This window comes from Rhineura floridana, chromosome 8, assembly GCF_030035675.1.
Source record: "Rhineura floridana isolate rRhiFlo1 chromosome 8, rRhiFlo1.hap2, whole genome shotgun sequence".
In the NCBI taxonomy this organism is placed as follows: domain Eukaryota; kingdom Metazoa; phylum Chordata; class Lepidosauria; order Squamata; family Rhineuridae; genus Rhineura; species Rhineura floridana.
In genome coordinates this window covers 65,892,978-65,920,227 of record NC_084487.1, presented here as the reverse complement: position 1 = coordinate 65,920,227, position 27,250 = coordinate 65,892,978, and the positions used below count along the sequence as shown (strand labels likewise).

General features: G+C 44.5%; 1 protein-coding gene across 2 annotated transcripts in view; it reads right to left on the bottom strand.

Annotated features, from left to right (window-relative positions):
• PPP1R12A (protein phosphatase 1 regulatory subunit 12A) overlaps positions 1-27,250 on the bottom strand; it is a 170,245-nt gene that overhangs the window by 28,389 nt on the left and 114,606 nt on the right. For both annotated transcript variants that reach the window (XM_061639655.1, XM_061639656.1), the window contains 7 exons: positions 26,374-26,518; positions 13,697-13,771; positions 12,238-12,326; positions 11,887-12,044; positions 7,915-8,033; positions 1,661-1,873; positions 527-744 (listed from right to left, as the gene is read on the bottom strand). In XM_061639655.1, coding sequence (XP_061495639.1) covers positions 527-744; positions 1,661-1,873; positions 7,915-8,033; positions 11,887-12,044; positions 12,238-12,326; positions 13,697-13,771; positions 26,374-26,518 — 1,017 coding nt within the window. The remainder of the gene's footprint in view (positions 1-526; positions 745-1,660; positions 1,874-7,914; positions 8,034-11,886; positions 12,045-12,237; positions 12,327-13,696; positions 13,772-26,373; positions 26,519-27,250) is intronic.

The window sequence follows — 27,250 nt, the reverse complement described above, 5'->3', positions numbered from 1 at the left end:
TGACATAGCTTGGCATTTAAGGAAGCTGGAAGAGGAACCACAAAGGCAGGTCTTCTGAGGTGTACCTGACTGTACCTTCTGGAAGCAAATCCCTGAAAAAGCTGGGGATTGCACTCATCCGTATGAGTTTGGAAGAAGCCAGTAACATCTTTCCCAAATCACTTCTGATTTCAGCAAACTGATGGCTTTTTAGCTATTAACTAATATCAATGTAAATAATAAAACAGCTCTTGCATTTTCAGATAATGAAAAGCTAACGTGTAACACACAATAATGACACCTAAACTTATTTATTATTATTATTTATTATTTATTAAATTTATATACCGCCCGACTAGCAATAGCTCTCTGAACTATGAATACTGCTGTTTAAAGAACATGAATATTGCTATTGTTTAAATTTCTACTTGAAAATGTTGACATTCTAAAATTCATTATAGTCCCACCACACAACTTTGAATGAAAATACTGAGAATTGTCCTTTACATTTTTTATATCTAGAAAATATACACTCTTCTCAAATTACCTTCTTTGATAGGTTGTGTTTAATGGTGAAGATACTTCATTTGAGATATTTTTCTTTGCATCTTCTTCCCATTTTCTTCTTGTATAAGAACCACTACCACGTATTAAGCTGGCTGATGTATCCCTGTTTTCTTTCTCTTCAATGTCAGATGTGCTAGCCAGCCGTCTTGGAATTGTAGGTGCAACGTATGCAAGTCTAGTTCCTTTAGCATCTTTCTCCTGCAAAATACATTTTTTTTTAAAAAAAGTTACACTTTAACATTTTTACTGTTTTGAAAATCTAATTTAACACTACATGAGTGCTTAACATGCCTCCAATTCTAATTCCAGATAACATATATTCCATGTATAACATTACTACTTACTTCAATCAATTTAAGCATAAAATAGCATTAGTACACTGTTAGAATTAAGCAATTTTAATGTTTTCTGGCTTTTTTGACTCTCTTTTAGAGTTTCTAGTTCATATGTAAAAATAAGCATCTATCAATAAAGGTTCTAAAGGGAGGTTGTGGCTGATACTTCACTGTGAAGAATATGAAACAAAAAGTTTGGCTTTTGGGGAAACAGTTAGTTGCCAAACCTGAAATAAATTACACAGAGACTAACACACACGCCAGGTAATTGTATAGATTTATGCTTCTTATACAAATAGTCTGAGAAGTGTCGCCTTCCCATCACTGAACTATACTGAAAGTGAAACATCGCTCTACTACATGTAGTAAAGTAGTAAAATCTTATACACAAGAGTAACCACAGATTAGAAAATGTCTCCTATTTAGGGGATATTTAGGGATATTTTTTGAAAGCACGGCCTTTCCCTTGGAAACTCTGCCCAAGGAACTAGATAAAAAACGCAAACACTAGATTTAAAAAAAGACATACATAGATTCATGACTACTGGAAATAGTATACTGTCTACCAACTATTTGGGCTTCTGAAACTTCATTAGGAACTGGGCACATACAGTTCATGATTGCCTTCACAGCCTTCATGAGTAGAGTCCTTATTCCATGATATGTGGAAGTTAGAATTTGGTATTGAAGTCAGCATCTTCAGACCGGTCTTCCATTTTTTTTAAAACCCACCACCATCCATAATTTAATTATGTTGTATATTCTGGAAAAATGGTTACCTTGTCTTTGTTGTCTAATGAAGACGACAATCTAGGGCTTGAAGCTGAACGCATAACACCTGTCAAATCCTTTTCTTTCTGAGTTTCTTTGCTAGCTGTAATCTCTGCCAGTGCCCCATAACTGCCAGTCTTTCGGAGACCTAATCTCCAAGAAGCAGGAGATTCATCTTTTCTTTCTTCTTCTTTGGGAGAAACCTTAGTTGAAGTTGGGAACTGTAAAACACAGGGTTGCTTTTCTGTAAATCTTGTTCTTCAAGTGTCCTCTGTGCAGTCAAACATTTGCAAGTGTACACACACAGGCCACAATATGAGAAATTCTACAACTTTAACAGGAATGGAGTATGCCTGTGCCTTTCTCACTGACCTATTTCCTCTTGTGAGTATGAACCAGTCTTCCTGCTCAGTTCCCTTGTGATCACCAATGGTGGCAAACTGCAAGAGTTTTTAGGACCAGTAGAGTTCCTATGTTAGAAAAGAAGGGCAGGATGTGCAACTGCACAGAGGACACTTGGAGAACAGGATTTACAGGCAAGCAACCCTGTTTTCTCCTTTGTGATCTTTGTGAAGTCCCACATTTGAGAAGTATGCAAACCTACACTGTCTAGCACAGATTCATTCACCATGGACTCTAGATTTAGGGCAAGAAGTAACAAGTCTTAGCATTGCTCCACCACCTTCTTATTAAATCCCAACATGGCCCCAGATGCAAAGTCACTTTCGCTATTTTTAGGTTCTGGCAAAGAACACTAGTCATATGCTTGAAAAGTTCTCTTTTTACTTGATTTAACTTGAGGCCCTAACACAGTAGTCAGCAGTTGTGAATCATGGTTGCCTGCCTTAGTGTTCTGTTCAGCAGTTGCTAATCCCCCCCCCAGAAATCCACTCTGACCCAAGAACCTAAATTCTAGCAAGCCTCCGTAATGAATCCCTGATTAAATGTGCCAGCACCCAGGTTACGGCCTTCCCAAAATGGTAGAGGCAAGGGGGCAGTATCTATACAATAAAGTATACACTTCTTAAAGTACATCCTACCTCCAAAATGATCATGAAGGTGGCAAGGTTTCTCCCCCAGAAGATCAGGGATAATGAAATGTTACAAGATAGAAAACATATGAACAACCTAACTAATTTAAACTGTTAAATGAAACAGTCAGTGCGCGTTGGGAGGAAGATAAACAAAACTTGCCAAAGCATCTGAGGTAGCACAACAAAGCGTTTGGCTGCTGCAGCACTTTACAGCACTCCAAGACATTCATCCAGCATCAGATCATGCAGATGAGGGCAAACACGGCTGCCAAGGGGATGGATACAAGCAAGTCACTTCTCCTGTCAAAGCTCAAGAATTTCAACATGGTGGCTTATGTTCGCTCACAGCAGAATGTGAGACTATACAGAGGTCACAGAAGAATGACTCATTCTAAACCTCAGCTTTTTTAACTCTGGAATTCCATGCTCCATGGGAAACTTCAAAATATAATTTCCTATGGACATATTTTTTTATGTCTGTGGAAAAGGAAGCAAACCTCACACAATTTCCTGGACAAGTTAATACATTCCAAACACCTGGTAAAGATAAACAACTTTTCAAAGGTTAGCTTTAAACATTACACTATAAACTACACATTAACAATGAGATGCAAATGAGACACACCATTTAAAATCATGCAACTATAGTGACAATATATGATTAACAGTTGTTATTTTGCAACTGGAGGAGGGGGTAACCACACACACAAAGCCCTCACCAGAGACTTTTCACCTTTACTGGGAACAAGAACAATGCCAGTTTTACGTAAGCCCTGCCTCCATGATGCAGGATCTACAGAGTCCGCCACAGGCATGACAGCAGGAAGAAAGTCATACTAAAGCCAATTGGAACAAGACATATAAAAGAGATTTAAAAATTGAAAGGAAAAATATGAGGCCTTTGATTTAAGAGTCTACATATTTTTATCCCTTTACTTTTCAGAGCTGCAGTAAGAGCAATCACCTCTTTTTCAGTCTTTAGTTCCTTCTACACATAGCACATATTCACAGAATTATAAGCACCTACAAGTGGAAATGTGAAACATTCAGAGATGGTTTTGGAGGTCCTATTCTTGAGTGAGGAAGCAGGATGTTCAAGAGGGATACAACTTCAGTTCTATTTTCCCACCTCAAAGGAAGAAAGCATAGAGATAGGAAACACAGAGAGCCAGTGTGGTGCAGTGATTAGTGTCAAACCAGGACCTGGGAGACCAGGGTTCAAATCCCCACTCGGCCATGAAGCTCATTGGGTGACCTTGGGCCAATCACTGTCTCTCAGCCTAACCTACGTCACAGAGTTGTTGTGAGGACAGAATGGGAGGGGGGGAACCATGTTTGTTGGCCACCTTGAGCTCTTTGGAGGAAAGGTGGGATATAAATGTAATAAATAAATAAATAATAAAAGAGCATGCTCTAGAATGGAAATGCAGAAGGAAATGGTGAAGGTAGGAAAAATATTAACAGATAGGCGCTTTGTTTCTCTTTCACACATACCTCAGGCATTAGCAGCCTAGTCTATCAAGGTCAGGGGAGCATGGAATGCCTAAACTGGGGTTGGGAACAATGAAAGGCCACAGCTTCATTCAGTGCCTTGTAATTTTAAAAGCATGAAAATTGGTACTTGTGCCTAATGGGATGACACTGGCTATTAAAGGACTGCCTGTCTTGTTACTACTTTAGAGAAGGTTATTTTAAGACAGGGGGTGGGGGAAGAGCAAAATCAGCTGTGCATTGTATGAGTAACTTCACAACTGCATGCTCTTATAAGGTTCTGACACCTTTTTAAAAGCTGTGGATAGACCCCCAAGACTAAATAGTAGTTTTCTGCAGATGACAGTGGCTTCTGTATGTAAGTCACACTTGCCTTCCCTTTCATGCTAAAACGTACGCTTTGTTCATCTGCACAATGGAAAGGAGAGCTCAGAATCAAATTGAGGGGGAAAAACAATTTGTGATCCTTCAAGCCAAATGCAGCCTAGAGGCCATGCACTGTGGATGTCCAGGTGCTTGAAACCCACTCCCACCCATTTCTGCCATTCTACAAAAGAATTGTGAACAGGAGGTTTATTGAACTGCTAGGTAGTCACCATACGTGGCTGATGGACTGCATTCAACTAGGTTGGTCACAGGTAAGTCTGATATAGACACTCACTTAAGCCAGACTCAGATTAGGAAACCCAGGGGGGGGGATTTCCAGTGACAGGTTGGAAATGCACTTATGGTCATATATGGGAAGACTTCATGTGCACATATGAATATACTAGGGACTTCCTTCCCCCCCCCACACACACAGGGACTCCCAAACATGTGTGCACACACACACAAAGGCAAATCCCCAAGTGCCCCCCCAGGCAGCTCCCAAAATATCTACTCCCCACCCTAAGGCAATTTGCCCGCCCCTGACACTAGCCTGCCTGCTCACCACCTGTTTGCCCCCAATGCTCGCCCACTAACCTGCCTGCCACCCTTCTTTTGCTTGCTCCCTCACCTCCGTTGGCTGGCCAGCTCACCACCACCCAGGCACAGTCCCTAACCCAACCCATTTGCCTTGTCTGTTGCTCAACCTTCACCACCCCAGAACCCTGCACCCGGCCAATCATTTTTATGTCTTGCTGCCCTGCCCCTGACATCACACTGTATGACATCATGACGGCATAACATCTTACCTTTTATTATATAGTAAAATATTAGAAACATATTGGCTGTATCTAGTGCTCCTAGAGCAGAAATCTGTTTTCACAGTGAGACTTTCCTGCTCCCTGCTTTCCAATGCAGCCTTCTGCTACTTGTGAAAAGCATCATCCAGGGAGGGGAACTGGCCCTAAATTAAGCAAAGGAAGCTTGCACAAATGAAAATTGCTTGTACAACCTGCCCCCACCTAATTTTGGCCTTCCTACCGCAATTCTCTGCATCACATCCAAGGCTTTTTCCCAAGGTCCCTGAACCTCAAGAGAAACATTTGAGGGGTGCAGGAGGCTGTAGCGTGGAAGAGGGGGGTTAGTGTGGAGGAAGGGGAAAGCCCCATTTTATAAGTGGACTTTCACTCATCATTGGATACAGTAGTTTGTGGGTTTTTTAAATGAAAATACAGCAAAATTTGTCAAATTAGTTTTATGAACACTTTGGCTTAGGCAAGAATTTAATTGGTTATATGGATCTGTGGTACACTGTATGCTGGTGATCCATTCTTTCCCCTTTCAACACGTCAAAAAGAGAGTTGGCATTTCAACTCCCCACAACTCATTCATACCATACCTCCTCATCCCTCCCCCCCAGCTCCATGCTGCTGCCACTGTCCTCCCAAACAACAAATGTGGGGCTATGCTGAGTTGTAGGGAAAGAAACACAAAGTAGTGTCTGTATTACATAGGTGGCTGAAGATTCAGTTCTATCCCTACAGCTGTAGGGTTGTGCCTGGTTGCAATTTTTCCTCAATAAAAAAAACTGGTTGTATATTAAAATGCAGGACTCTTGGAAGACATTGCTTTCGAGGGGGGTATCTTGTTTTCATCATCTGTGCACACCTTTCTATGATAAGTACCATCCAAGGTACTTTATATAAATATCTCTTTTGTGAACTGGTGAAATGAATATCAAATATAATACTTCAAATCCGTATTTGCAATTACCTGAAAATATCACTTTGATGTGGGGGCATTAATTCATATCATCTAGTACTTGATCTGCAGATGAGCTTAGGAGGGAAGTGCTGCATGTTTTTTTTAAGAGCTCAAAAGCTCTGCTGGTATGTGAAATAGTCATTTGCCTCATGACCATTCCCGAATAGTGAAAACTGTGGGCAATATATCAGAGATTATAAAGGACTTTGAAAATTAAAAATGCCATTTTGATGTCAAGGAAAGTTACTTAAGCAACCGGCATAAAAATGAGATCCTTCTCTCAGGATGGCTTAACAAGTACTTGTTTTTCCTGACTGTTCATCCAATTAAGCAAACTAAGAATTGTTGCAGTATTGACACAGTCTCTACATATTCTAATGCAGAAAGCCAACAAACTAATTAACCTGCCAAACTGACCAAATCTGATTATTCTACACGAGAGGTTTGCTGAATATATATTTTAAAAATTTATCTACTGAGCCAAAGAAATACAGAGCACACCAATTTCCTTCAAGAAACACACCAACTTCTTTAACAACTATATTTAGAATACAGGAAAGAAAGTTGGAAAGGTATCAATTACAGGGAAAGGAGGTGCACAAGAAAATTGGGGGGGGGGCTTTTTTTAAAAAAATAAATCCAATGCATTTTGACCAAGAGCTCTTCCTCTGGGGCTCAGTTACAACTTGCTCCTATTTATAATGCATACAGTATGGGCTGTATCCAGTGATGCTCCTTTGACACAAGGTTCTTTGATCAGAGGCTTCCATCAGTAGAATGGGGAAAGGGACAATTTTTGCTGATTCCCATCTTCCCCACCATATTAACTTCTGTGCTGTACCAAAGTGTTCCCCAACCCAAATCTCTGGGCAGTTTTAGGGGAAAGATGCAGGAGACTGCAGAAGGAGGTAGAATCAGCAACAATCGCCTCCCGCCTCAATCCACAGATGAAAGCCTCCACCATATCAAAATTCATTGTTTTATTGGAGGAACATCACTGGATACAAACATATTCTTATTTTGCAGACAGGAAACTGGACTGAAATAGTGACTTGGTCAGTGAATTCATGGCAATATAAAGGGCATAAATCCTTGCTTTCCAGATGGAAATGCAAACTTCTATCTAATTAAGGTGAGGTTGGCTCAATGGTATCTGCATATTACAACCACACCTGTAGATGGAGTACCTTTCCCTCTCAATTAAATTCTAATCCTTGTACTATTGCATTAAAAAACCTGAGCAAAGTATTATTTCATTTAAATCGATTTTACAAAAATGCAAAATTCTAAACTTTAAAATGGTATAACACTGGGGAAAAGCCATAGATCCATGACAGAGCATCTGCTTTGCACGCAGAAGGTCCCTGGTTCAATCCTTGGCATCTCCAGATAGTGCTGAGAAAGACTCTGTCTGAAACCCTGGAGAGTTGCTGCCAGTCAGTGTAGACAATACTGAGATAGTTCGTCCAATGGCCTGACTTCATATAAGACAGCATCCTACGTAACATCTGCCTTGACCTAATCAAGGCAGCACATTTAATGTTACAAGGAATTAATTACTAATATGTATACATTTAACTCTTAACAACTAAAACAAACTGTTTTACCTTCTTAATAGGGGAAGTAGGTGTCACTTGACCAGTAGTAACTGATGGTGTTGTCACAGCTATGGGAGCAGCTTGCACACTGGTGGTATTTGAATTATTTGTTGTAGGTTTGTTCTTGTCTATAAAGAAACCATTTAAAGTTTAAAGTAATTCATAACTCATTTAAAGACAACTAAAATTTTAGATTACAGAGACACATATTATGCACAACAGGGTTTAGCACGAACTGGATCGTAATGCACACAAAAAGGAAGTTTGCTACATTGTGGAATAAGTGTCCCAGTACCATATCCATGCTACATTATAGCAGAGTAGGAACTGTTTTATTGCATTTAAGTTATTGTCCAGAAGATGCAGTGAGTAAATTCAGATTCTGTTCCAAACTATTTGAAACTTAAGTATACTTAAAAGAGCACTAATAGTTTGAATTGAAAAATAGTCTGAATTACAAAATAGGATCAGTCTATGCATCTAACTACATTCCGTATACAACACTACATAAAATATTTCAATGTGAGAATATTAGAACAGCAACTCCAAAGAAGAGCAACAGGAAAGGCACTTACTTGAATCCCAAAATCTCAGCCATTTTATTAAAAAATGTTTGTAGTGTTTCTGGCTACAGACAAAATTATGAGAGCATGGTACCAGCATATCCTGTGATTTTAAAATCACACAAAATACACAATAAAGGTGCTGGTTTTGACCTATAAAGCCTTACACGGCACGGGCCCACAATACCTGGTGGAACGTCTCTCCCGATATGAACCTACCCGGGCACTACGTTCAACATCGAAGGCCCTCCTCCGGGTACCTACTCAGAAAGACGCCCGGAAGGCGACTACAAGAAAGAGGGCCTTCTCGGTAGCGGCCCCCGAACTATGGAACACCCTTCCTGACGAGGTACGCCTGGTGCCTACTTTACTATCTTTTCGGCGCCAGGTGAAAACCTTCCTCTTTGCCCAGGCATTTTAATATTTTTTAATATCTTAGCATTTTAGTTTTTGAGTATTTGTATTTAATGTTGTTTATGTTAGTTATATGTCCTGTCTGTTTGTCTAACTGTTGTTTCAAGGATTTGGTGTTTTAAAATTGAAATGTAATTATATATCTTCATTGGTTGTACACCGCCCAGACAGCTTTGCTATGGGCGGTATAAAAATTGAATTAAATAAAATAAAATAAATAAAAAATAAAGCTTTTGCTTTTAGTTAACCATGCTTTGTCATGTTGTCTGGAATGACAAATGCAGTTAACATTAACTATGGTTAGTTTAAAACAAACCAATTTCAATCTGTGATTTCTGAAGCTGGCTCTTGTTTAAACTAACTAAGGTTAACCACAGTCCCCTTTGTGGACAACATGGGAAGCTATGGTTGACTAAAAGCAAAAAAATACTTTGCTTTGGCCACACAAAAGGAGAGAATAGCATGTTAACCAAGGAGTAGGTAGGCTTATTCACAATGTGATGTCTGAACATGGCTAGAGACTACATAGATAGAAGCCACGTGGCATCAAGGAACTGTGGTTTGCTTAAAACGGGTGGGGAACCTCCAGCCTGCAGGCCAAACTTGGCCACCAGGCCTCTTCATTTGGCCCACAAGGCTGTTTTGAGGAAAGCCATGCCCACCATACATGACAAGAGGTGCAAAGTGGGTAAGAACAGGGTTTCAAAGGAACAAATGGGAGCTTAAAGTGGGCTGCTGATTGTTCCTTTGCTGATGGGCAGTAGGGGTGCATCTTGCTCAAAGAGGGGCAAGCCATTTCCCTTTAACGGAAACTGCTTCTCCCTTCCCATGCTGCTCCTTAAACCTCCCATTTCTGAGGTTTAAAGGAGCCATTCAAGAAGAGAGAAGCTGTTTCTATTGAAAGGAAACTGCTTCTCTCTCTTCCAGCAAGGCACACAGCTGCTTCCAAGAGGCTTTGAAACAGATCAGCACTCCTCTCTGAAATCCCAACAATCGGGGCTTTAAAACACAGCAGCACCTGACATCACTATTACATCAAGGTGACTGGCAGGTGGCCTTCCAAGGGGCTCAGCGGTAACAATTTGGCCCACTGGCAAGAAAAGTTTCCCTATCCCTTAAACCATGGTTTAAAGCATGGTTTGAGAACAAGCCAGGATCTGAAGCCATTGTTTGATCCTACTTGTTCTAATTCATGAAAGTTTAAGCAAGCCACAGCTACCCAAGCTTGAATATAAAGGTGAACTGTGATTAGTTTAAAATTGAAAGCAGAAGCTTTCAATCTCCTCCTTGCAGACATGACAGAGGAGGGGAAGCATGTGGGCCCAATACCCATTACCATTCTTTCCCATCATGTCTGAACCTGGAGACACTTTCATTAGCACCACCTGAGCCACAAAATATAATTAGCATGAAATGTAAGATACAGCAATGAAAATAGTTTTATATAGTATAATTTTATACTACAACAATTTGTAACAGTGAGTCACTGAAAATGCTTACAAAGTATAGACGTGATGTATTCCGACACTTCTGGGTATCTTTGCATTCACTGGAACAGGGTTAACAGAGCAGAGGTACTGACAATTCCCTCTGTTATGAGCATTTTTAAAAATTATTATTAACATTTTTTTTACCTCACCTTTCTGTTAAAACACATACTTGGCATATGGGAGGGAACAAATAAGGAGAGGGACTGGATCTTCCTCACTGCCCGTTCGCAACATATATTTTAAGTTGTGTTTCATTAATTGTACTATTTATTTATTTATTATTTAATTTGTATCCCGCCCTTCCTCCCAGCAGGAGCCCAGGGCGGCAAACAAAGCGCTAAAAACACTTTAAAAACATCATAAAATCAGATCTTAAAATACATTAAAACAAAACAGCATTAAAAACATTTTAAAAAAACAACTTTTAAAAAGGGTTAAAAACATTATTAAAAACATATTAAAAAACCATACTAACACAACTTTCCAAGAAACTAGAGTGATTTGTTCGCTTTTTTAATATTTCTCCATTTGGATAAGGAAAATGTAAGCCCTTTTTAACATTTCAGTGTTTATTTTTCAAATCACTCAAGGATACTTCACTTAAGCATGAAACTTAAATGCACACAACACAAAATACGCATGAGATCAGTGCTCTAATCCACCTAGAATCTTTCAAGTCCCAAAACATTTTATTGTGAATCCACCTTAAAATGAATAATGCCATGGGGTAGGGGGAGAGTACAAATTTGCAACACAGAGATTCAGCTCCAGGGAAAAGTCTAAGTTCTCTAGCATGCCAAATAAAGTATGATGAAAGCCTTGTTGATATTTAAAAACCTCCAAGTTTACATTTATTAATTCTTGTGTCACAGTCATATTTTCCTGGCACAAGACTGCATAGTAGCAACAAAGTAAACACACTAATGAGAGTCATGTAACTCAAGAAATGCTCAAGTGATGAGCCTGGAACCTTAAGCTGTTAGTGGAACATGTGTAGATATATTAAATTGTGACCTCCAAGCTTACAGTTGCTATTTAAGTGAGATAAAGGTAGATCCTTTTAATTCATTTAAAAAATGACGTTAAAATGTGTAATACTATAAAACCACAAGATTATGGGAGAGAGGGAAGGAACTTTCTAGAAGTCTGCAAGGCTGAAATTGCATCACAGCGGTCGTTATCTTTCTAATGTAGATTCTGAGATCTTTTCAGGGCTAATCACTCATTATCTTCTTAACATCTTCCAGTTAGGATATAGATTTATTACATATGAAATCTAATAGATGCACTATATATACTCTGTACAACTTCTAGCAAATTTATTACACAAGGTTTGAGCTGTTTCTTTCAAAATGAAGTGTCTTGTAGTTGTGTGTTAATAAATTTGATACCTTTCCCTTAGTGACCTCTAAATTTCCAGGCGCATAAAGCAAACAAGGAAGAAAATCCAATGGTGAATTAAAATAAGGTGAATTTAAATCCAATTGTAAAGCAAAATTGTTGTTCCACATTACCTGTTTCTGCTTCAGATTCCGAATCTTCTTCCTCATCTTCTTCACTAGAGCAACTAGACTCATCTTTCTTTCCTTCGTCCTCTTCATCAGCTTTTTCTTGCTCTAGAGACTCAATGTTTGATGCATTCTTGTCTTGTTCAATGATCAAAGTCTCTTTACTGGAACAACAATATTTTGAAGCATGAAATATTTAATTACTAGCTTCGGAAAAATATATGAGAATGGGTGGGCTGTGACAACAGCACAAATGTTGTTAGGACAATGTCACTCCTTCCTATGCTTCCTCAGCAACTTCCAAGTAACCATCTTCAAATTTCCCCCCACAGAGTTCATTTTAACTCATCTACTTACTTTTTAAATGGTTTTTGAGACTGATTATTGTCCATATTGGCTGTAGATTCAATTAGAGGTGATTTCTTCTCCTTTTTTTCACTATGAAGCTTTAAGAGATATGAAAAGATTCAATTAAATTTTTACAAGTGCAGATGCAAACACAAAAATCTTTTAAGTCATAGCATATCTTTTAAGTAGCATATCCTAAAAAAATTAAAAGATTAGGATCTTTGCTACTCAGAATCTGTCCTAATATTAAATGGCCTTGTAATAAATTCCTTTAACCTTTCACAACATTGCTAATACTTTTTAAAGATGGTCAGTAAGAATGGCTGCATTTGCACATCACACTAATTACAGCTGCGGTTACCATTTAGCTCACGCATCCCCCTCCTCACTCATGGCTGGGGAAGATGATTTTGGAAGCATTTGTTTCAGTTTTAGTTAAATACAGTTTGCCACATTGTCCAGACCCTATATTATAGTTAACACTAACTAGGGTTCATTTAAACAGGCCAGCTTCAGAAACCAAGATTTGAAGTTGATGTGCTTGAAAATTCATTTTGAGAAAGTTCTCATTTACAGAGTTGTATTCACTACCAAAATTAAATTAGCACAAGGACACAGGTATTATATGTGTCCAGGTTTACAATGGAACATAAAACATATACTTAGTTCATACATACTTTTGGGGGGGAAATAGAAAAAAGCCTTACAAGACTCAACCTGTGAGCATACATTAACTCTATTTTACAAACAAACAAAAAAGTAAAACACAAGGACATCCAGAGACATTTATCTTCACTTTCATGAATGGAAGCTCAAATTGGACAGAAATTGTGTCATAGACGTAATTGCTTCCCAGTGGCACTTTTAAATCCCCAAGAGGGGAACAGCAATTGCTGTGGACACTGAAACACCGCCAGCCTTCTTATTCAAGTGGGATTTTATATTCAAGCATAATGTGGTTAACAGCTTTTACAGGACTTCCATTCTGATGCAAGGTAATTGTTCAATTTTGGATGCTGAACCATCACCAGCCTTCTTATTCAAGCAGAATTTTATATTCAAGCATAAAGTGATTAACAACTTTTGCAGGACTTCCCTTCTGATGCAAGATACTTGTTGAATTTTGGCGTTTGAGATCCTGACCTTTATTTCTAATTTGTTATCTTTATGCAAATCATAAGACTCCTCATGCATCAAACACTGGTTACTGCTTAACTGCTTGCACAGGGTGGTTATTAGTGCAGTATTCACCTAAATAAAAACAAGCACCTATTCCAGAATGTAAGGCAGACAAAAAATGAACAACCACCGTGGTGTGGCACAATGCTTTGCATACAGAAGTTTCCAGGTTCACTCTTGATATCTTCTATTAAAGATCCTGAGCCTGAAAATCTAAAAAGCTGGTGGTGGTCTTAGGGAGCTTCATATGCTAACCCACAAAAGTTTGTTCTTGCAGTAAACAGCTCACCATATTTTGTTTCTTTTGAAGTTCTTCTAAATATCCTAAAATGTCTTCATCTGCTACATCAAATGCTGTCTGACCCTGCAGGAGAAATAAGCAACACAGTCAAATTATGGGACGCTTGAACTGGTTATACATGGAATGAATATGCCACTAAGCTGCTTATTGAACAGCTGGGCCCAACGCAGAGAATAAAGGTCTACCAGTCTGTGGGCACAAAGCGTGCACTTTTGGGGCAGGAAGGGGGAATTTTAAGTGAAGATTAATTTGAATTATATAATTTAGACAATTTTGTAGACCATCCCACTACCTGGGGTTTTCTTCTTTTACAGTTACTAAATAATGGGAACTACAAGGACTGTTCCAATCAAAGGGGTCACTAATGCAGTCAGTTTCAAGGTGATAACACTACAGTAATACCTTAGTTAACAAAACTTCCAGGAAGGAAGCTCCTTTTAAGGAAGGCTTTTTAAAGGTGAAACTGAGCGGGTTTGCTTTGCTATGGATAAACTTTCAAGCCTGTGCTTTAAGGTGAAACTGAGCACCCTGTGTCTTTGCTTTGCTATCAATAAACTGATAAGTCTGCATGTCTGGTTTGCATTAAAGAGACCTCTTGCTTTATCCCAGGGATGGGGAAGGAAGGATCCAATAAGGAGGGGGAGGGGACCGGGTAGGCACCTCTGTTGAAGCTGCCCCCAACATCTATGAGCTGGTGTAGAAACCTATCCCTATTCTTTCCATTTTATTCCTAACTCTGGTAGTAAAGTTTCTGTTAAAGAAGTAATGTCCAGGAATGCATCTATTTTGTTAACTGAGGAATTACTATATCAGCAAGTGTCAAAACTGTCTTATTGGTGATTGTCCTGCAAATGATTGTGAATTGGAGCATAGTTTCCAAGCCACAGGAACAACAGTTTCACTTTATTCTGGACTAGGCAGGAATCAGCTGGAGTACTGTGATCAGTTCTGAGTGTTACACTTTAAGAGGGATATAGACAAGTTGAAACGGGTTCAGAGGAGCATAGCAAAGGTGGTCTGGGGTACATAAACAACTGGATATGTTTAGCCTACAGAAGAGGGGGTGGGGAGAGAGACATGATCGCATTCTTTAAATACCTGAATAATTCTCATAAAGAAGGCAAATACTTGTTCTCTGATGTCCTGGAGTCAGGACTAAATCTAATGAGATTAAGTTATTGAGGGGTAAGTTTAGTTGAACATTAGAAGAAAATTATTTACAGTAAGAACAGTTCATCAATAGAAACAATTACCGAAGTAGGGGTGTGGAAACCTTCGTCCCACGAGCCTAGTTAGGTCTGCAAGGCCTTGGAGGTTGGCCTGCCAGGCCATTTTGGGCATATCATGACCACTTTTTCTGCACCTGACATCATAGACGCAGAAAGCATCAAGCCACTGTGGCTAAATGGAGAAGAATTGGAAGAGCACTCTAAGGGTGCTTCTGGTTCTTCCTTTGAATTGCCATCTTTAATTTAAATGTGACTGGCAGGTGGGCACCCCACCCACCTGAAAAAATGGCTTAGTGAGGTTGGAGTGGGGGAATTCAGGATCCAACTAGCCAGTCAAATTCTGTTCCTCACTCCTCACCTAGAGGGATGATGTGATTTCCCTTGCTGGAGGTCTTCAAGCACAGGCTGGACAGTCATCTGTTCAGGATGTTCTAATTTTGGATTTCCTGCACTGAGCAAAGAATAAACTAAGTGGCTTAAAGCCCCTTCCAACTCTACAATTCAATGTGAAAATGGAAATGGACTGCCTTCAAGTTGGTTCTGACTTATGGCGACCCTACGAATAGGGTTTTCATGGTAAGTGGTATTCAGAGGGGGTTTACCATTGCCTTCCTCTGAGGCTGAGAGGCAGTGAACTGGCCCAAGGTCACCCAGTAAGCTTCATGGCTGTGTGGGGATTCGAACCCTGGTCTCCCACGTCCTAGTCCAGCACCTTAACCACTACACCACACTGGCTCTCACAATTAACACCTTAACATTGCTTGGTACTATATGGATTCCCCTACATTGTAATTGGGGTGAGAAAAAACTAGAGCACCCCAAAATGCACACAGCACAGAGGAAAAATATACTGCTCCCATATACTGCATTAATTATTCCAAGTCAATGTGTCACATTTGGGTAGGTGTAATATAGTCTGTTTATAATCTTGTTTGAGCCTTTCTCTCACCATATAAAAAGTCAAATTACTATTTAAAAATCTATTTCAGTGAAATTTCAGTGAACCAAACTATATAAAAATTCAATTGATAGTCTGCACCCTTTAGCAACAGAATCATAGAATAGTAGAGTTGGAAGGGGCCTACAAGGCCATCGAGTCCAACATCCTGCTCTATGCAGGAATCCAAGTTACAGCATAATAGAAATTTAAATGAATTTAAACATATAAGATAGTATTTAGCCAAGCACTACTCAGAGAAGACCCGATGAAAATAATGAACCTAAGTGACTCAACTTAGTTAACATTCAATGAGTCTACTCTAGGTAGAACAAGCATTGAATACTACCCATAATAAGTAACTTCAAAAAAAAAAAAAAGGAAAATTATCCTTTTATATGACTGGATTTATTTGGATATTTTCTTGTTTTCTTACATTTTATCCTGCCTTTGTTCCATCATGAAACCCAAGACAGCATGCATACAATTACCAGGTGGTCCCTCATACAGGCACTGACCAGACCCAGACCTGCTTAGCTTCAGCAAAGGAGTAGCCCCATGTGCCTTCAGACCATACCCTGGGGGCACACAACTATAATTTCTGACTATTTACATTCATGTGGACATTCAGTAAGTTAAAGTAAGAGAAAATGATGTGCTTAATATATTGAGTTCACATCCAGAGTTATAAAGAATGATTCAATTAAGTAAAGAAATAAATAAAACATTTTAAGAGTTTCATTGGCTAACTTCATAATTCATGTTGGAGAGGTCCTTCAGAATGTCGGCTGCTTTTCTTTTTTAAAGAAATAATCTAAAAATTATGCCCTGCAAGTCAACCAAAATCTTCACTATGTTCCAAGCTCATCATTTATATTTAATATTATGAGGAGGGAGAGATGCTGCTTAAAAGTATGATTCACTGCGCAGATGCATTTAGGGCTGCTAACTCCTAAAGTTTTTCCAAGTGTATCTTTTAACAGTGATGTCTATATTTAGTGAGTGCTTGTTTCCTGAAAGCCTTTAGAGAAAAAGCCACAGTGTGCTTTTTGAATTTGCATACACCTTTCAGATGGAGATCTTAAACAGTATGTTCTGTGTTGGAGCATAAGCTAGAGTGGCATATACTTCCTTTCCCTCTCCCACCTTTTTCTTACTCTCCTGAGGAGTAAGAAATCCATCCCTTCTCCCCTTTGTACATCACATTATATTCCAATATAATACATTTTACTAGTGAGTTTGCCAAATTTACACACCACATCTACAGCAATGCTCTATTATAACCTGTCATACATCTATTAATTCAATGTTTTACTTCGTACATACTACGTATGGCTATTGGGTCATATCCTTTGGTGACACTTTCTCTACAGAAAAGCTTCCACTCACACAAGACAAGAAAAAACAGATTTTTGCTGACCTCTCAGCTGATAAACCAAAAAATGCTACTCCTCAAAGTTGGGGGACCAGTACAAATTATCACAGTTTGTGCTAATGGAAGCCCTTTCTGCTGAGACAAAGTCACCACTGGATACAAATGCATATTTTTATTTGATCTCATTAGTTAGATGATTTACAAATGCCTGCTCTTCACTGACCGTCTCATTAGATGAACACATGAAATCAGCCATAATCATTACAGAGAGACCTTCCATATTACTGATGTCAAATTAAGTACAAAGTGTTTCAGTACACACACATTTGGCTACGTTATCAGGTGTTGAGCAAACCAAACAATAAAAGATCAAGTTAATACAAATAAAGCATGAAAAATAAAGAACGCTCTGCATGCGTGAGTGGGGGAAAACATCCTTAGATGTCTCAGCTGTTTATAATGCAAAATCTACAAATCATTTTCAGATGCTGATATCCAGACAAATTTTGCCCCGTAAGTCTTGGACCAGGATCCAAAGAACCATGCAGTTAGGTGAGCTCAGAAGGGCTTTAAGCTATTTTTTCAAGAATAGGAGCAGCCCTCTTTCTCCATGTTATATGGCAAATTTCATTTAAAACTGGGGGAGGGCAGTTTTATAAGGCACATAAATAAGCTGTTCAGTTAAAAAAGATTCATGCATCCAACCCTTGGGCAAGCCTTAGTAGCTCTTTGAGTCCCAGCCTTTATAGATAGACAACACTTCCATTAACAAAACATAACAGCTAAGTACTGTTAAAGCCTGTTCACAGAGAGAGCAATCTCCTCAAATCTTAGCCAAATGATAAGCTTGCCCACTCTATCTTCCCCTTAATTACGTGAACATTGTAATGAGAATGTTTAAGCTTGTTCCAGACTTAGTAATCAACTTTAATGCTTTTCAAAATAAATCTTCATAAAAAGTTTAAGATAAAGCTCTTCTCTGTAAATCTGGCTGGAGTAGCAGCTCAGAAACACTTCTTTCCAAATAGGCCCACTGGGTGGGAAACAAGAGATGAGATATGGCAAGGGATAAGGATGCTTCAACAAAGGACGGAGAAGAATTCAGATGGTGCTTATAAGAATGAAAGCAAGATAAAAATTCATTCAAAAATCAAGCTCCATTTAAAATCTACCACTAATAAATCTTTTACTTTAGCCATTCAGCCCTTGTATTTTTCTGTGTGCAATCTCTTAATATTTAACATACATCTTAACATAAAATAGGCAGGAAAAGATGTGTACTTTTGCATTTAAAATTAGAAGTACTCAAGATAGAAAGAGAGCCAGTGTGGTGTAGTGGTTAAGGTGTTTGACTACAACCTGGGAGATGAGGGTTCAAAACCCCACACAGCCACGAAGCTCACTAGGTGACCTTGGGCCAGTCACTGCCTCTCAGAAGGGGGGAGGAGGGGAGGGGGAGAGGAAGGGAGGAGGAAGGGCGGGGGAGAGGAAGGGAGGAGGAAGGGCGGGGGAGAGGAAGGGAGGAGGAAGGGCGGGGGAGAGGAAGGGAGGAGGAAGGGCGGGGGAGAGGAAGGGAGGAGGAAGGGCGGGGGAGAGGAAGGGAGGAGGAAGGGCGGGGGAGAGGAAGGGAGGAGGAAGGGCGGGGGAGAGGAGGGGAGGAAGGGCGGGGGAGAGGAGGGGAGGAAGGGCGGGGGAGAGGAGGGGAGGAAGGGCGGGGGAGAGGAGGGGAGGAAGGGCGGGGGACAGGAGGGGAGGAAGGGCGGGGGAGAGGAGGGGAGGAAGGGCGGGGGAGAGGAGGGGAGGAAGGGCGGGGGAGAGGAGGGGAGGAAGGGCGGGGGAGAGGAGGGGAGGAAGGGCGGGGGAGAGGAGGGGAGGAAGGGCGGGGGAGAGGAGGGGAGGAAGGGCGGGGGAGAGGAGGGGAGAAAGGGCGGGGGAGAGGAGGGGAGGAAGGGCGGGGGAGGAAGGGCGGGGGAGGAGAGGGGCGGAGGGGAGGAGAGGGGCGGAGGGGCGGAGAGGGGCGGAGGGGCGGAGAGGGGCGGAGGGGCGGAGAGGGGCGGAGGGGCGGAGAGGGGCGGAGGGGCGGAGAGGGGCGGGGAGGGGCGGAGAGGGGCGGAGAGGGGCGGAGAGGGGCGGAGAGGGGCGGAGAGGGGCGGAGGGGAGGGGCGGAGGGAGGGGCGGAGAGGAGGGGCGGAGAGGAGGGGAGGGGCGGAGGGGAGGGGCGGAGAGGAGGGGAGGGGCGGAGAGGAGGGGAGGGGCGGAGAGGAGGGGAGGGGCGGAGAGGAGGGGAGGGGAGGAGAGGAGGGGAGGAGAGGGGCGGAGGAGAGGGGCGGAGGAGAGGCGGGGAGGGGCGGAGGAGAGGAGGGGAGGAGGGGCGGAGAGGGGCGGAGAAGAGGAGGGGAGGAGGGGCGGAGAGGGGCGGAGGAGAGGAGGGGAGGAGGGGCGGAGAGGGGCGGAGGAGAGGAGGGGAGGAGGGGCGGAGAGGGGCGGAGGAGAGGAGGGGAGGAGGGGCGGAGAGGGGCGGTGGAGAGGAGGGGAGGAGGGGCAGAGAGGGGCGGAGGAGAGGAGGGGCAGAGAGGGGCGGAGGAGAGGAGGGGCAGAGAGGGGCGGAGGAGAGGAGGGGCAGAGAGGGGCGGAGGAGAGGAGGGGCGGAGAGGGGCGGAGAGGGGCGGAGGAGAGGAGGGGCGGAGGAGAGGAGGGGCGGAGGAGAGGAGGGGCGGAGGAGAGGAGGGGCGGAGGAGAGGAGGGGCGGAGAGGGGCGGAGGGGAGGAGGGGAGGAGGGGCAGAGGGGAGGAGGGGCAGAGGGGAGGAGGGGAGGAGGGGCGGAGAGGGGCGGAGGGGAGGAGGGGCGGAGGGGAGGAGGGGCGGAGAGGGGCGGAGGGGAGGAGGGGAGGAGGGGAGGAGGGGCGGAGAGGGGCGGAGGGGAGGAGGGGCGGAGAGGGGCGGAGGGGAGGAGGGGCGGAGAGGGGCGGAGGGGAGGAGGGGCGGAGAGGGGCGGAGGGGAGGAGGGGCGGAGAGGGGCGGAGGGGAGGAGGGGCGGAGAGGGGCGGAGAGGGGCGGAGGGGAGGAGGGGCGGAGAGGGGCGGAGGAGAGGAGGGGAGGAGGGGCGGAGAGGGGCGGAGGAGAGGAGGGGAGGAGGGGCGGAGAGGGGCGGAGGAGAGGAGGGGAGGAGGGGCGGAGAGGGGCGGAGGGGCGGAGAGGGACGGAGAGGGGCGGGGAGGGGCGGAGAGGGACGGAGAGGGGCGGAGAGGGGCGGAGAGGGGCGGAGAGGGGCGGAGAGGGGCGGAGGAGCGGAGAGGGGCGGAGGAGCGGAGAGGGGCGGAGGGGAGGAGGGGCGGAGAGGGGCGGAGGGGAGGAGGGGCGGAGAGGGGCGGAGGGGAGGAGGGGCGGAGGGGAGGAGGGGCGGAGGGGAGGAGGGGCGGAGAGGGGCGGAGGGGAGGAGGGGCGGAGAGGAGGGGAGGAGGAGCGGAGAGGGGCGGAGGGGAGGAGGGGCGGAGAGGGGCGGAGGAGAGGAGGGGCGGAGGAGAGGAGGGGCGGAGGGGCGGAGGGGCGGAGGGGCGGAAAGGCGGAGGGGCGGAAGGGCGGAGGGGCGGAAGGGCGGAAGGGCGGAAGGGCGGAAGGGCGGAGGGGCGGAGGGGCGGAGGGGCGGAAGGGCGGAGGGGCGGAGGGCGGAAGGGAGGAGGGGCGGAAGGGCGGAGGGGAGGAGGGGAGGAGGGGCGGAAGGGCGGAGGGGAGGAAGGGAGGAGGGGCGGAAGGGCGGAGGGGCGGAAGGGAGGAGGGGCGGAAGGGCGGAGGGGCGGAAGGGCGGAGGGGCGGAAGGGCGGAGGGGCGGAAGGGCGGAGGGGCGGAAGGGCGGAGGGGCGGAAGGGCGGAGGGGAGGAGGGGAGGAAGGGCGGAAGGGCGGAGGGGAGGAAGGGCGGAAGGGCGGAGGGGAGGAGGGGAGGAAGGGCGGAGGGGAGGAAGGGTGGAAGGGCGGAGGGGCGGAGGGGCGGAGGGGAGGAAGGGTGGAAGGGCGGAGGGGCGGAGGGGAGGAGGGGCGGAGGGGCGGAGGGGAGGAGGGGCGGAAGGGCGGAAGGGCGGAAGGGCGGAAGGGCGGAGGGGCGGAGGGGCGGAAGGGCGGAGGGGCGGAGGGGCGGAGGGGCGGAGGGGCGGAAGGGCGGAGGGGCGGAGGGGCGGAAGGGCGGAGGGGCGGAGGGGCGGAGGGGCGGAGGGGCGGAGGGGCGGAGGGGCGGAGGGGCGGAAGGGAGGAGGGGCGGAAGGGCGGAAGGGCGGAAGGGCGGAAGGGCGGAAGGGAGGAGGGGCGGAAGGGCGGAAGGGAGGAGGGGCGGAAGGGAGGAAGGGCGGAGGGGCGGAAGGGAGGAAGGGCGGAGGGGCGGAAGGGAGGAAGGGCGGAAGGGCGGAAGGGAGGAGGGGCGGAAGGGAGGAAGGGAGGAAGGGGCGGAGGGGCGGAGGGGCGGAAGGGAGGAATGGCGGAGGGGCGGAAGGGAGGAATGGCGGAGGGGAGGAAGGGCGGAGGAGAGGAGATGGGCGGAGGGGAGGAGGGGGATGGGTGGAGGAGAGGGAGGAGAAGGACAGGTTTGATCATTTGCATGTTTACTGAGTTCAGTGGGATTTACTCCCATGCAATCATGCTTAGGATAGGTAAAACTGCCGGGGAGGGGGAGGGAGGGCTGCAGTGGGCAGGAAAGGAAGAGGGGAAGGAAGGAAAAGCCAGGTCTGATCATTTGCATGCTTATTAAGTTCAATGGGATTTACTCCTATGTAATCATGGTTAGGATAGTTAAAACTGACCGAGGGGAAGGAGAAAGGGAGGGGAGGGGAGAGGGGAAGGAGAAAGGGAGGGGAGGGAAGAGGGGAAGGAGAAAGGGAGGGGAGGGGAGAGGGGAAGGAGAAAGGGAGGGGAGGGAAGAGGGGAAGGAGAAAGGGAGGGGAGGGAAGAGGGGAAGGAGAAAGGGAGGGGAGGGAAGAGGGGAAGGAGAAAGGGAGGGGAGGGAAGAGGGGAAGGAGAAAGGGAGGGGAGGGAAGAGGGGAAGGAGAAAGGGAGGGGAGGGAAGAGGGGAAGGAGAAAGGGAGGGGAGGGAAGAGGGGAAGGAGAAAGGGAGGGGAGGGAAGAGGGGAAGGAGAAAGGGAGGGGAGGGAAGAGGGGAAGGAGAAAGGGAGGGGAGGGAAGAGGGGAAGGAGAAAGGGAGGGGAGGGAAGAGGGGAAGGAGAAAGGGAGGGGAGGGAAGAGGGGAAGGAGAAAGGGAGGGGAGGGAAGAGGGGAAGGAGAAAGGGAGGGGAGGGAAGAGGGGAAGGAGAAAGGGAGGGGAGGGAAGAGGGGAAGGAGAAAGGGAGGGGACAGGGGAAGGAGAAAGGGAGGGGACAGGGGAAGGAGAAAGGGAGGGGACAGGGGAAGGAGAAAGGGAGGGGAGGGAAGAGGGGAAGGAGAAAGGGAGGGGAGGGAAGAGGGGAAGGAGAAAGGGAGGGGACAGGGGAAGGAGAAAGGGAGGGGACAGGGGAAGGAGAAAGGGAGGGGACAGGGGAAGGAGAAAGGGAGGGGACAGGGGAAGGAGAAAGGGAGGGGACAGGGGAAGGAGAAAGGGAGGGGACAGGGGGGAAGTAGGGGGAGGGGGAAGTAGGGGGAAGGGGAAGTAGGGGGAGGGGAGGGAGGGGCAAAGGAAGGGGCAGGGGAGGGCAAGTTTGGTCATTTGCATGCTTATTGAGTTCAATGGTATTTACTCCCATGCAATCATGCTTAAGATAGGTAAAGCTGACCATGGGGAGGAGGAGGGGAGGGGGAAGGAGGGGATTGGAGGGAGAGGGGAGGGGCAGGAGGGAGAGGGGAGGGGCAGGAGGGAGAGGGGAGGGGCAGGAGGGAGAGGGGAGGGGCAGGAGGGAGAGGGGAGGGGCAGGAGGGAGGGGATAGGAGGGAGGAGAAGAAAGGGTGGAGTTGATCAGTTGCATACTTGTTGAGTTCAATTGGATTTATTTCTGTGCAATCGTATTTGAAAATGGAAATGGACTGCCTTCCAGTTGATCCCGACTTATGGTGACCCTATGAATAGGGTTTTCATGGTAAATGGTATTCAGAGGTGGTTTTACCATTGCCTTCCTCTGAGGCTGAGAGGCAGTGACTGGCCCAAGGTCACCCAGTGAGCTTCATGGCTGTGTGGGGATTCGAACCCTTGTCTCCCAGGTCATAGTCCAACACTGAACTGGGGGAGAGGAGGAGGGGAGAGGAGGAGATTGGGTGGATGGGCACTGGACAGAGGGGAAGCTCCTTTCTTTTCCAAAAGGAAAAGATTGTGAACCGTATCATTGCTTTTCAGGATTTCCCCCAACTTTTTATTATACAGCAGGCACATGTAGCCTCCCACCCAAATTTAAACCAAAGCTGTCCTAGTCACACCCACGCTAGGCCTTTTTTTCACTTTAGACAGTCATGGCTTCTCTCAAAGAATCCTAGGAAGTGTAGTTAGTGAAGGGTGCTGAGAGTTGCTAGGAGATGCCCTTTTCCCCTCACAGAGCTTCAATCAGAGCAGCTGTCTTTTAAACTACTCTGGCCACTGGAGCTCTCTCAGAGGAATAGGAGCCTCCTCTCAGCACCCTGCACAAACTGCACTTCCCAGGATTCTCTGAGGGAAGCCATGACTTGTCTTAAGTGAAATCAAAGTCTGGCGTAGGTGTGGCCCCGATTATGCAAGCCAAGCAAGTGTGAGTCTGACTTTTAGAACACTGACAGTTGGTTCTTACTGAGCATGCCCGACACTATCATTGGGTTCAATGCAAAAATTATTAAATTAATTAAAAATCAGCCAGGCATTTTTTTAACTGTTAAACTACAGAAGATGAAGGTGAGAATATAGGGCAAGGTCAGTAAATGGATTATAGGTACTCTGTGAACATGGCTGATTTTTAATTAATTTCAACAGATTATGAGAACTCTGATAGAAAAAAGTCCAAAAGGTCTCTGGTTTTTTTCTCTTTAGACTTTGAACTCTTGATTCTTTCTGACTGTTTTGTTTATCGCCATGAAAATTGAGAGGGTTGTTAAGCAAGTGTTTCTGAATTCGGGACTGTAAATTTGGTAAGGTTTTATTTTGAAATGAGCTTATGGGAAGCAACAGAATGGCATGGGGGGTATTTTCAATTTAACATTGCAGAATGTGAAAAATCCACACTGGCTATAATATACTGCCACTCTCGTTGCTGTATAATACAATCAGCAATTATGTAGGACATTAAGGGCTGCATTACACAAAGTCCTATATGGCTTGGGTCCCAAATACTTGACAGAGTGCCTCTCACAGTATCTCCCACTCTGAGCCTTAAAATCTGTGAAGGAGGCCCTACTCAAGGTCCCACTTGTGTCTGTGACGTGTTATGCAGTGACACGGAAGGGGACATTCTCTTCTGTGGCATCATGGTTGTTGAATCCCTTACATTAGAAATATGACTGTCCCTTTTATTAACAGCCTTTAATCACCAGATAAAGACTTTTTTTTTGGTTCCATCAGGCATTGGGGGGCATGATCCGAGAATTATTTTTGTTCATCATGATTTTTATCTTTAGTATATATGGTTTTATGGTCTGTGATTTTACTATATATGACGTATTACTGAATGTATTACCACCCTGGGATTCCTTTAGGATGAAGGGCAGTTTAGAATATAATGAACAAACAGGTAAAATCTTTTCCTACATGAGTATAGGAGAAAATCATGTACACAATCATGTGTAAAGGCTGCATCTTACAGTGTACACATGCACTGGGAATCTGCTACAGCTTCCAAATGCACGTTCAGCAAAAGACACAAATACGCAAAACTTAAAATTAAATAGAGGAATTTGCAAGACCTGTTGTAAAAAGGACTGGCAATTAGCAGAGAGAAAGGAGGACTAAAATACACTTCCAACTTAATAACCTGTGTTACTAGATAAATGTTTTGAAGCTTATAAGCACCAATATGCACATCTTTACTCTGTGTGTGTGTGTGTGTATACACACACACACACACATATATATACACACCCACACCTGATATATATATATACATACACACACCCACACCAGATGATTGACTGATAGATAGACAGAGAGAGAGAGAGAGAGAGAGAGAGAGAGAGAGAGAGAGAGAGAGAGAGAGAGAGAGAGAGAGAGAGAGAGAGAGAGAGAGAGAGAGAGAGAGAGAGAGAGAGAGAGAGAGAGAGAGAGATGTTATGTGCCTCCAAGTCGACTACGACTTATGGCGACACTATGAATCAGTGACCTCTAAGAGCAGATAGATATATAGACAGATATATAGATAGATATTAGGACCCACCCTATTCCTGAGATTATAATTGGTGTTAAACGGTTTTTAATGCTGTCTTTTAAATTGTCTTGTCGTGACCTGCCCTGGGACTTAGGGTAAAGGGTGGGTAATAAATCAACAAGAACAACATGTTTTGAGGGAACCAAGTTCCACAGAAGTTGCTCTCTGCAGGTACTCCCAACTCCTACATGCCCAGTGCAAAACACTTGCCATTTATGAAGCTAATTCTCTGTTTAATGGGCATAAAGTTATCTTGCTTCACTTTCTGGACACATATACAAGTGCATAAGGCTGGGTATAGACTTACAAACAAATATAATAGGCCATAGCATAAATTTAAAAGTAGCAAATGCAATAATCTAGTACCCAACAACTCAAATTGTGTACAAACTGCTTTATGATTATAGCTAAAACATAGTTTAAGCAAGTACTTCAAACCAACAGGACAAAATAAAAGTGTATTTTAAAATGATCTTACTGCAGCTTCTATATACAGCTGAACTGTTTAGCGCTGCATTAAGGTAACTCCTTGGTGAAATTCAAATATATTTTATATCAGCTCAATTTTCAAGCCAACATTATGTTTTTAGGCACTCAGCACTGCACAGAGATAAGAAAACGTTAAATTCCAAGTTTCAGACAAGGACTATGGGTAATATAGCTAGGATTATTATAGCCCTATTTTACTTGTATCTTAAGTATACATAAATATGCTAAGAAGTTTAGCAAACTGCCTATACAGCAGTAGCAAATCTAACATTTGCATCCTACTCCTTCCAAGTCAACTGACCCTAAAGTTTGCATTTTGACAAGGATTACACAGAAATCCTACCACTTTGTTGACAGCCTCCATATCACACAAGTTTTCCACTAATATTCGACATGCTTCTTCTTTACCCCAATGAGCAGCCGCATGAAGTGGTGTCCAGCCATCATAATCTTTAATATTTACATCATAGCCAGCCTGTATTAAAAGTCTGAACAAATGTAATAAATTAGATTAACAACAGCAAAACAAATGAAATAGAGTGCTATTAAAAATTGTAGATCTGCCTTGCACCAAAATAGCATTTGAAGAGCCTATTGAGCATAGAAATTCTCACATGGACCACCAATATTTGTTTACACTGATTTTTTTTTTTTTTTACTATGTCTTTATTTTGAAATGAGGCTTCAAACTGGCAATGAACATATAGGGTTTACTACATAAGCAGACTTCTCCTGGTGCAAAAAGACTTCCCCTTCCTCTCTTCCCCCTGCCCTCTCCCCAGTCTGCTCCAGAGGGTTCCCCAGCCCTCTGCACAAGATTTGAGGGGTGCACAGAGGGGAAGGGGAGCTCTTGTTGTGCCAACAGAAATCCGCTTCACTGGTAGGCAGCTACAATTGGACATCACCTATACAAAGGTAGCAGAGGTTCTGGGCATTAGATGGGAAAGTGAGACACGCCATAAACATCTATTTGAGCTTAGGTCAGAGTACTGGACCCATCATATCTAACTTTTAGTAGTCCACAATCATTGTTTGAAAACTTTTAAAATGTATACTAATATATGTTTAACATGTATTTATTTATTTATTTATTTCCCACCCTTCTTCCCAGCAGGAGCCCAACATTTCTATATTGACTGAAAGGTTATACACATAAAGACTTTCAAAAGTTACACAATTTAAATAAGTAAACTGAAGAGCTGTGGAATAGTCCACACCAG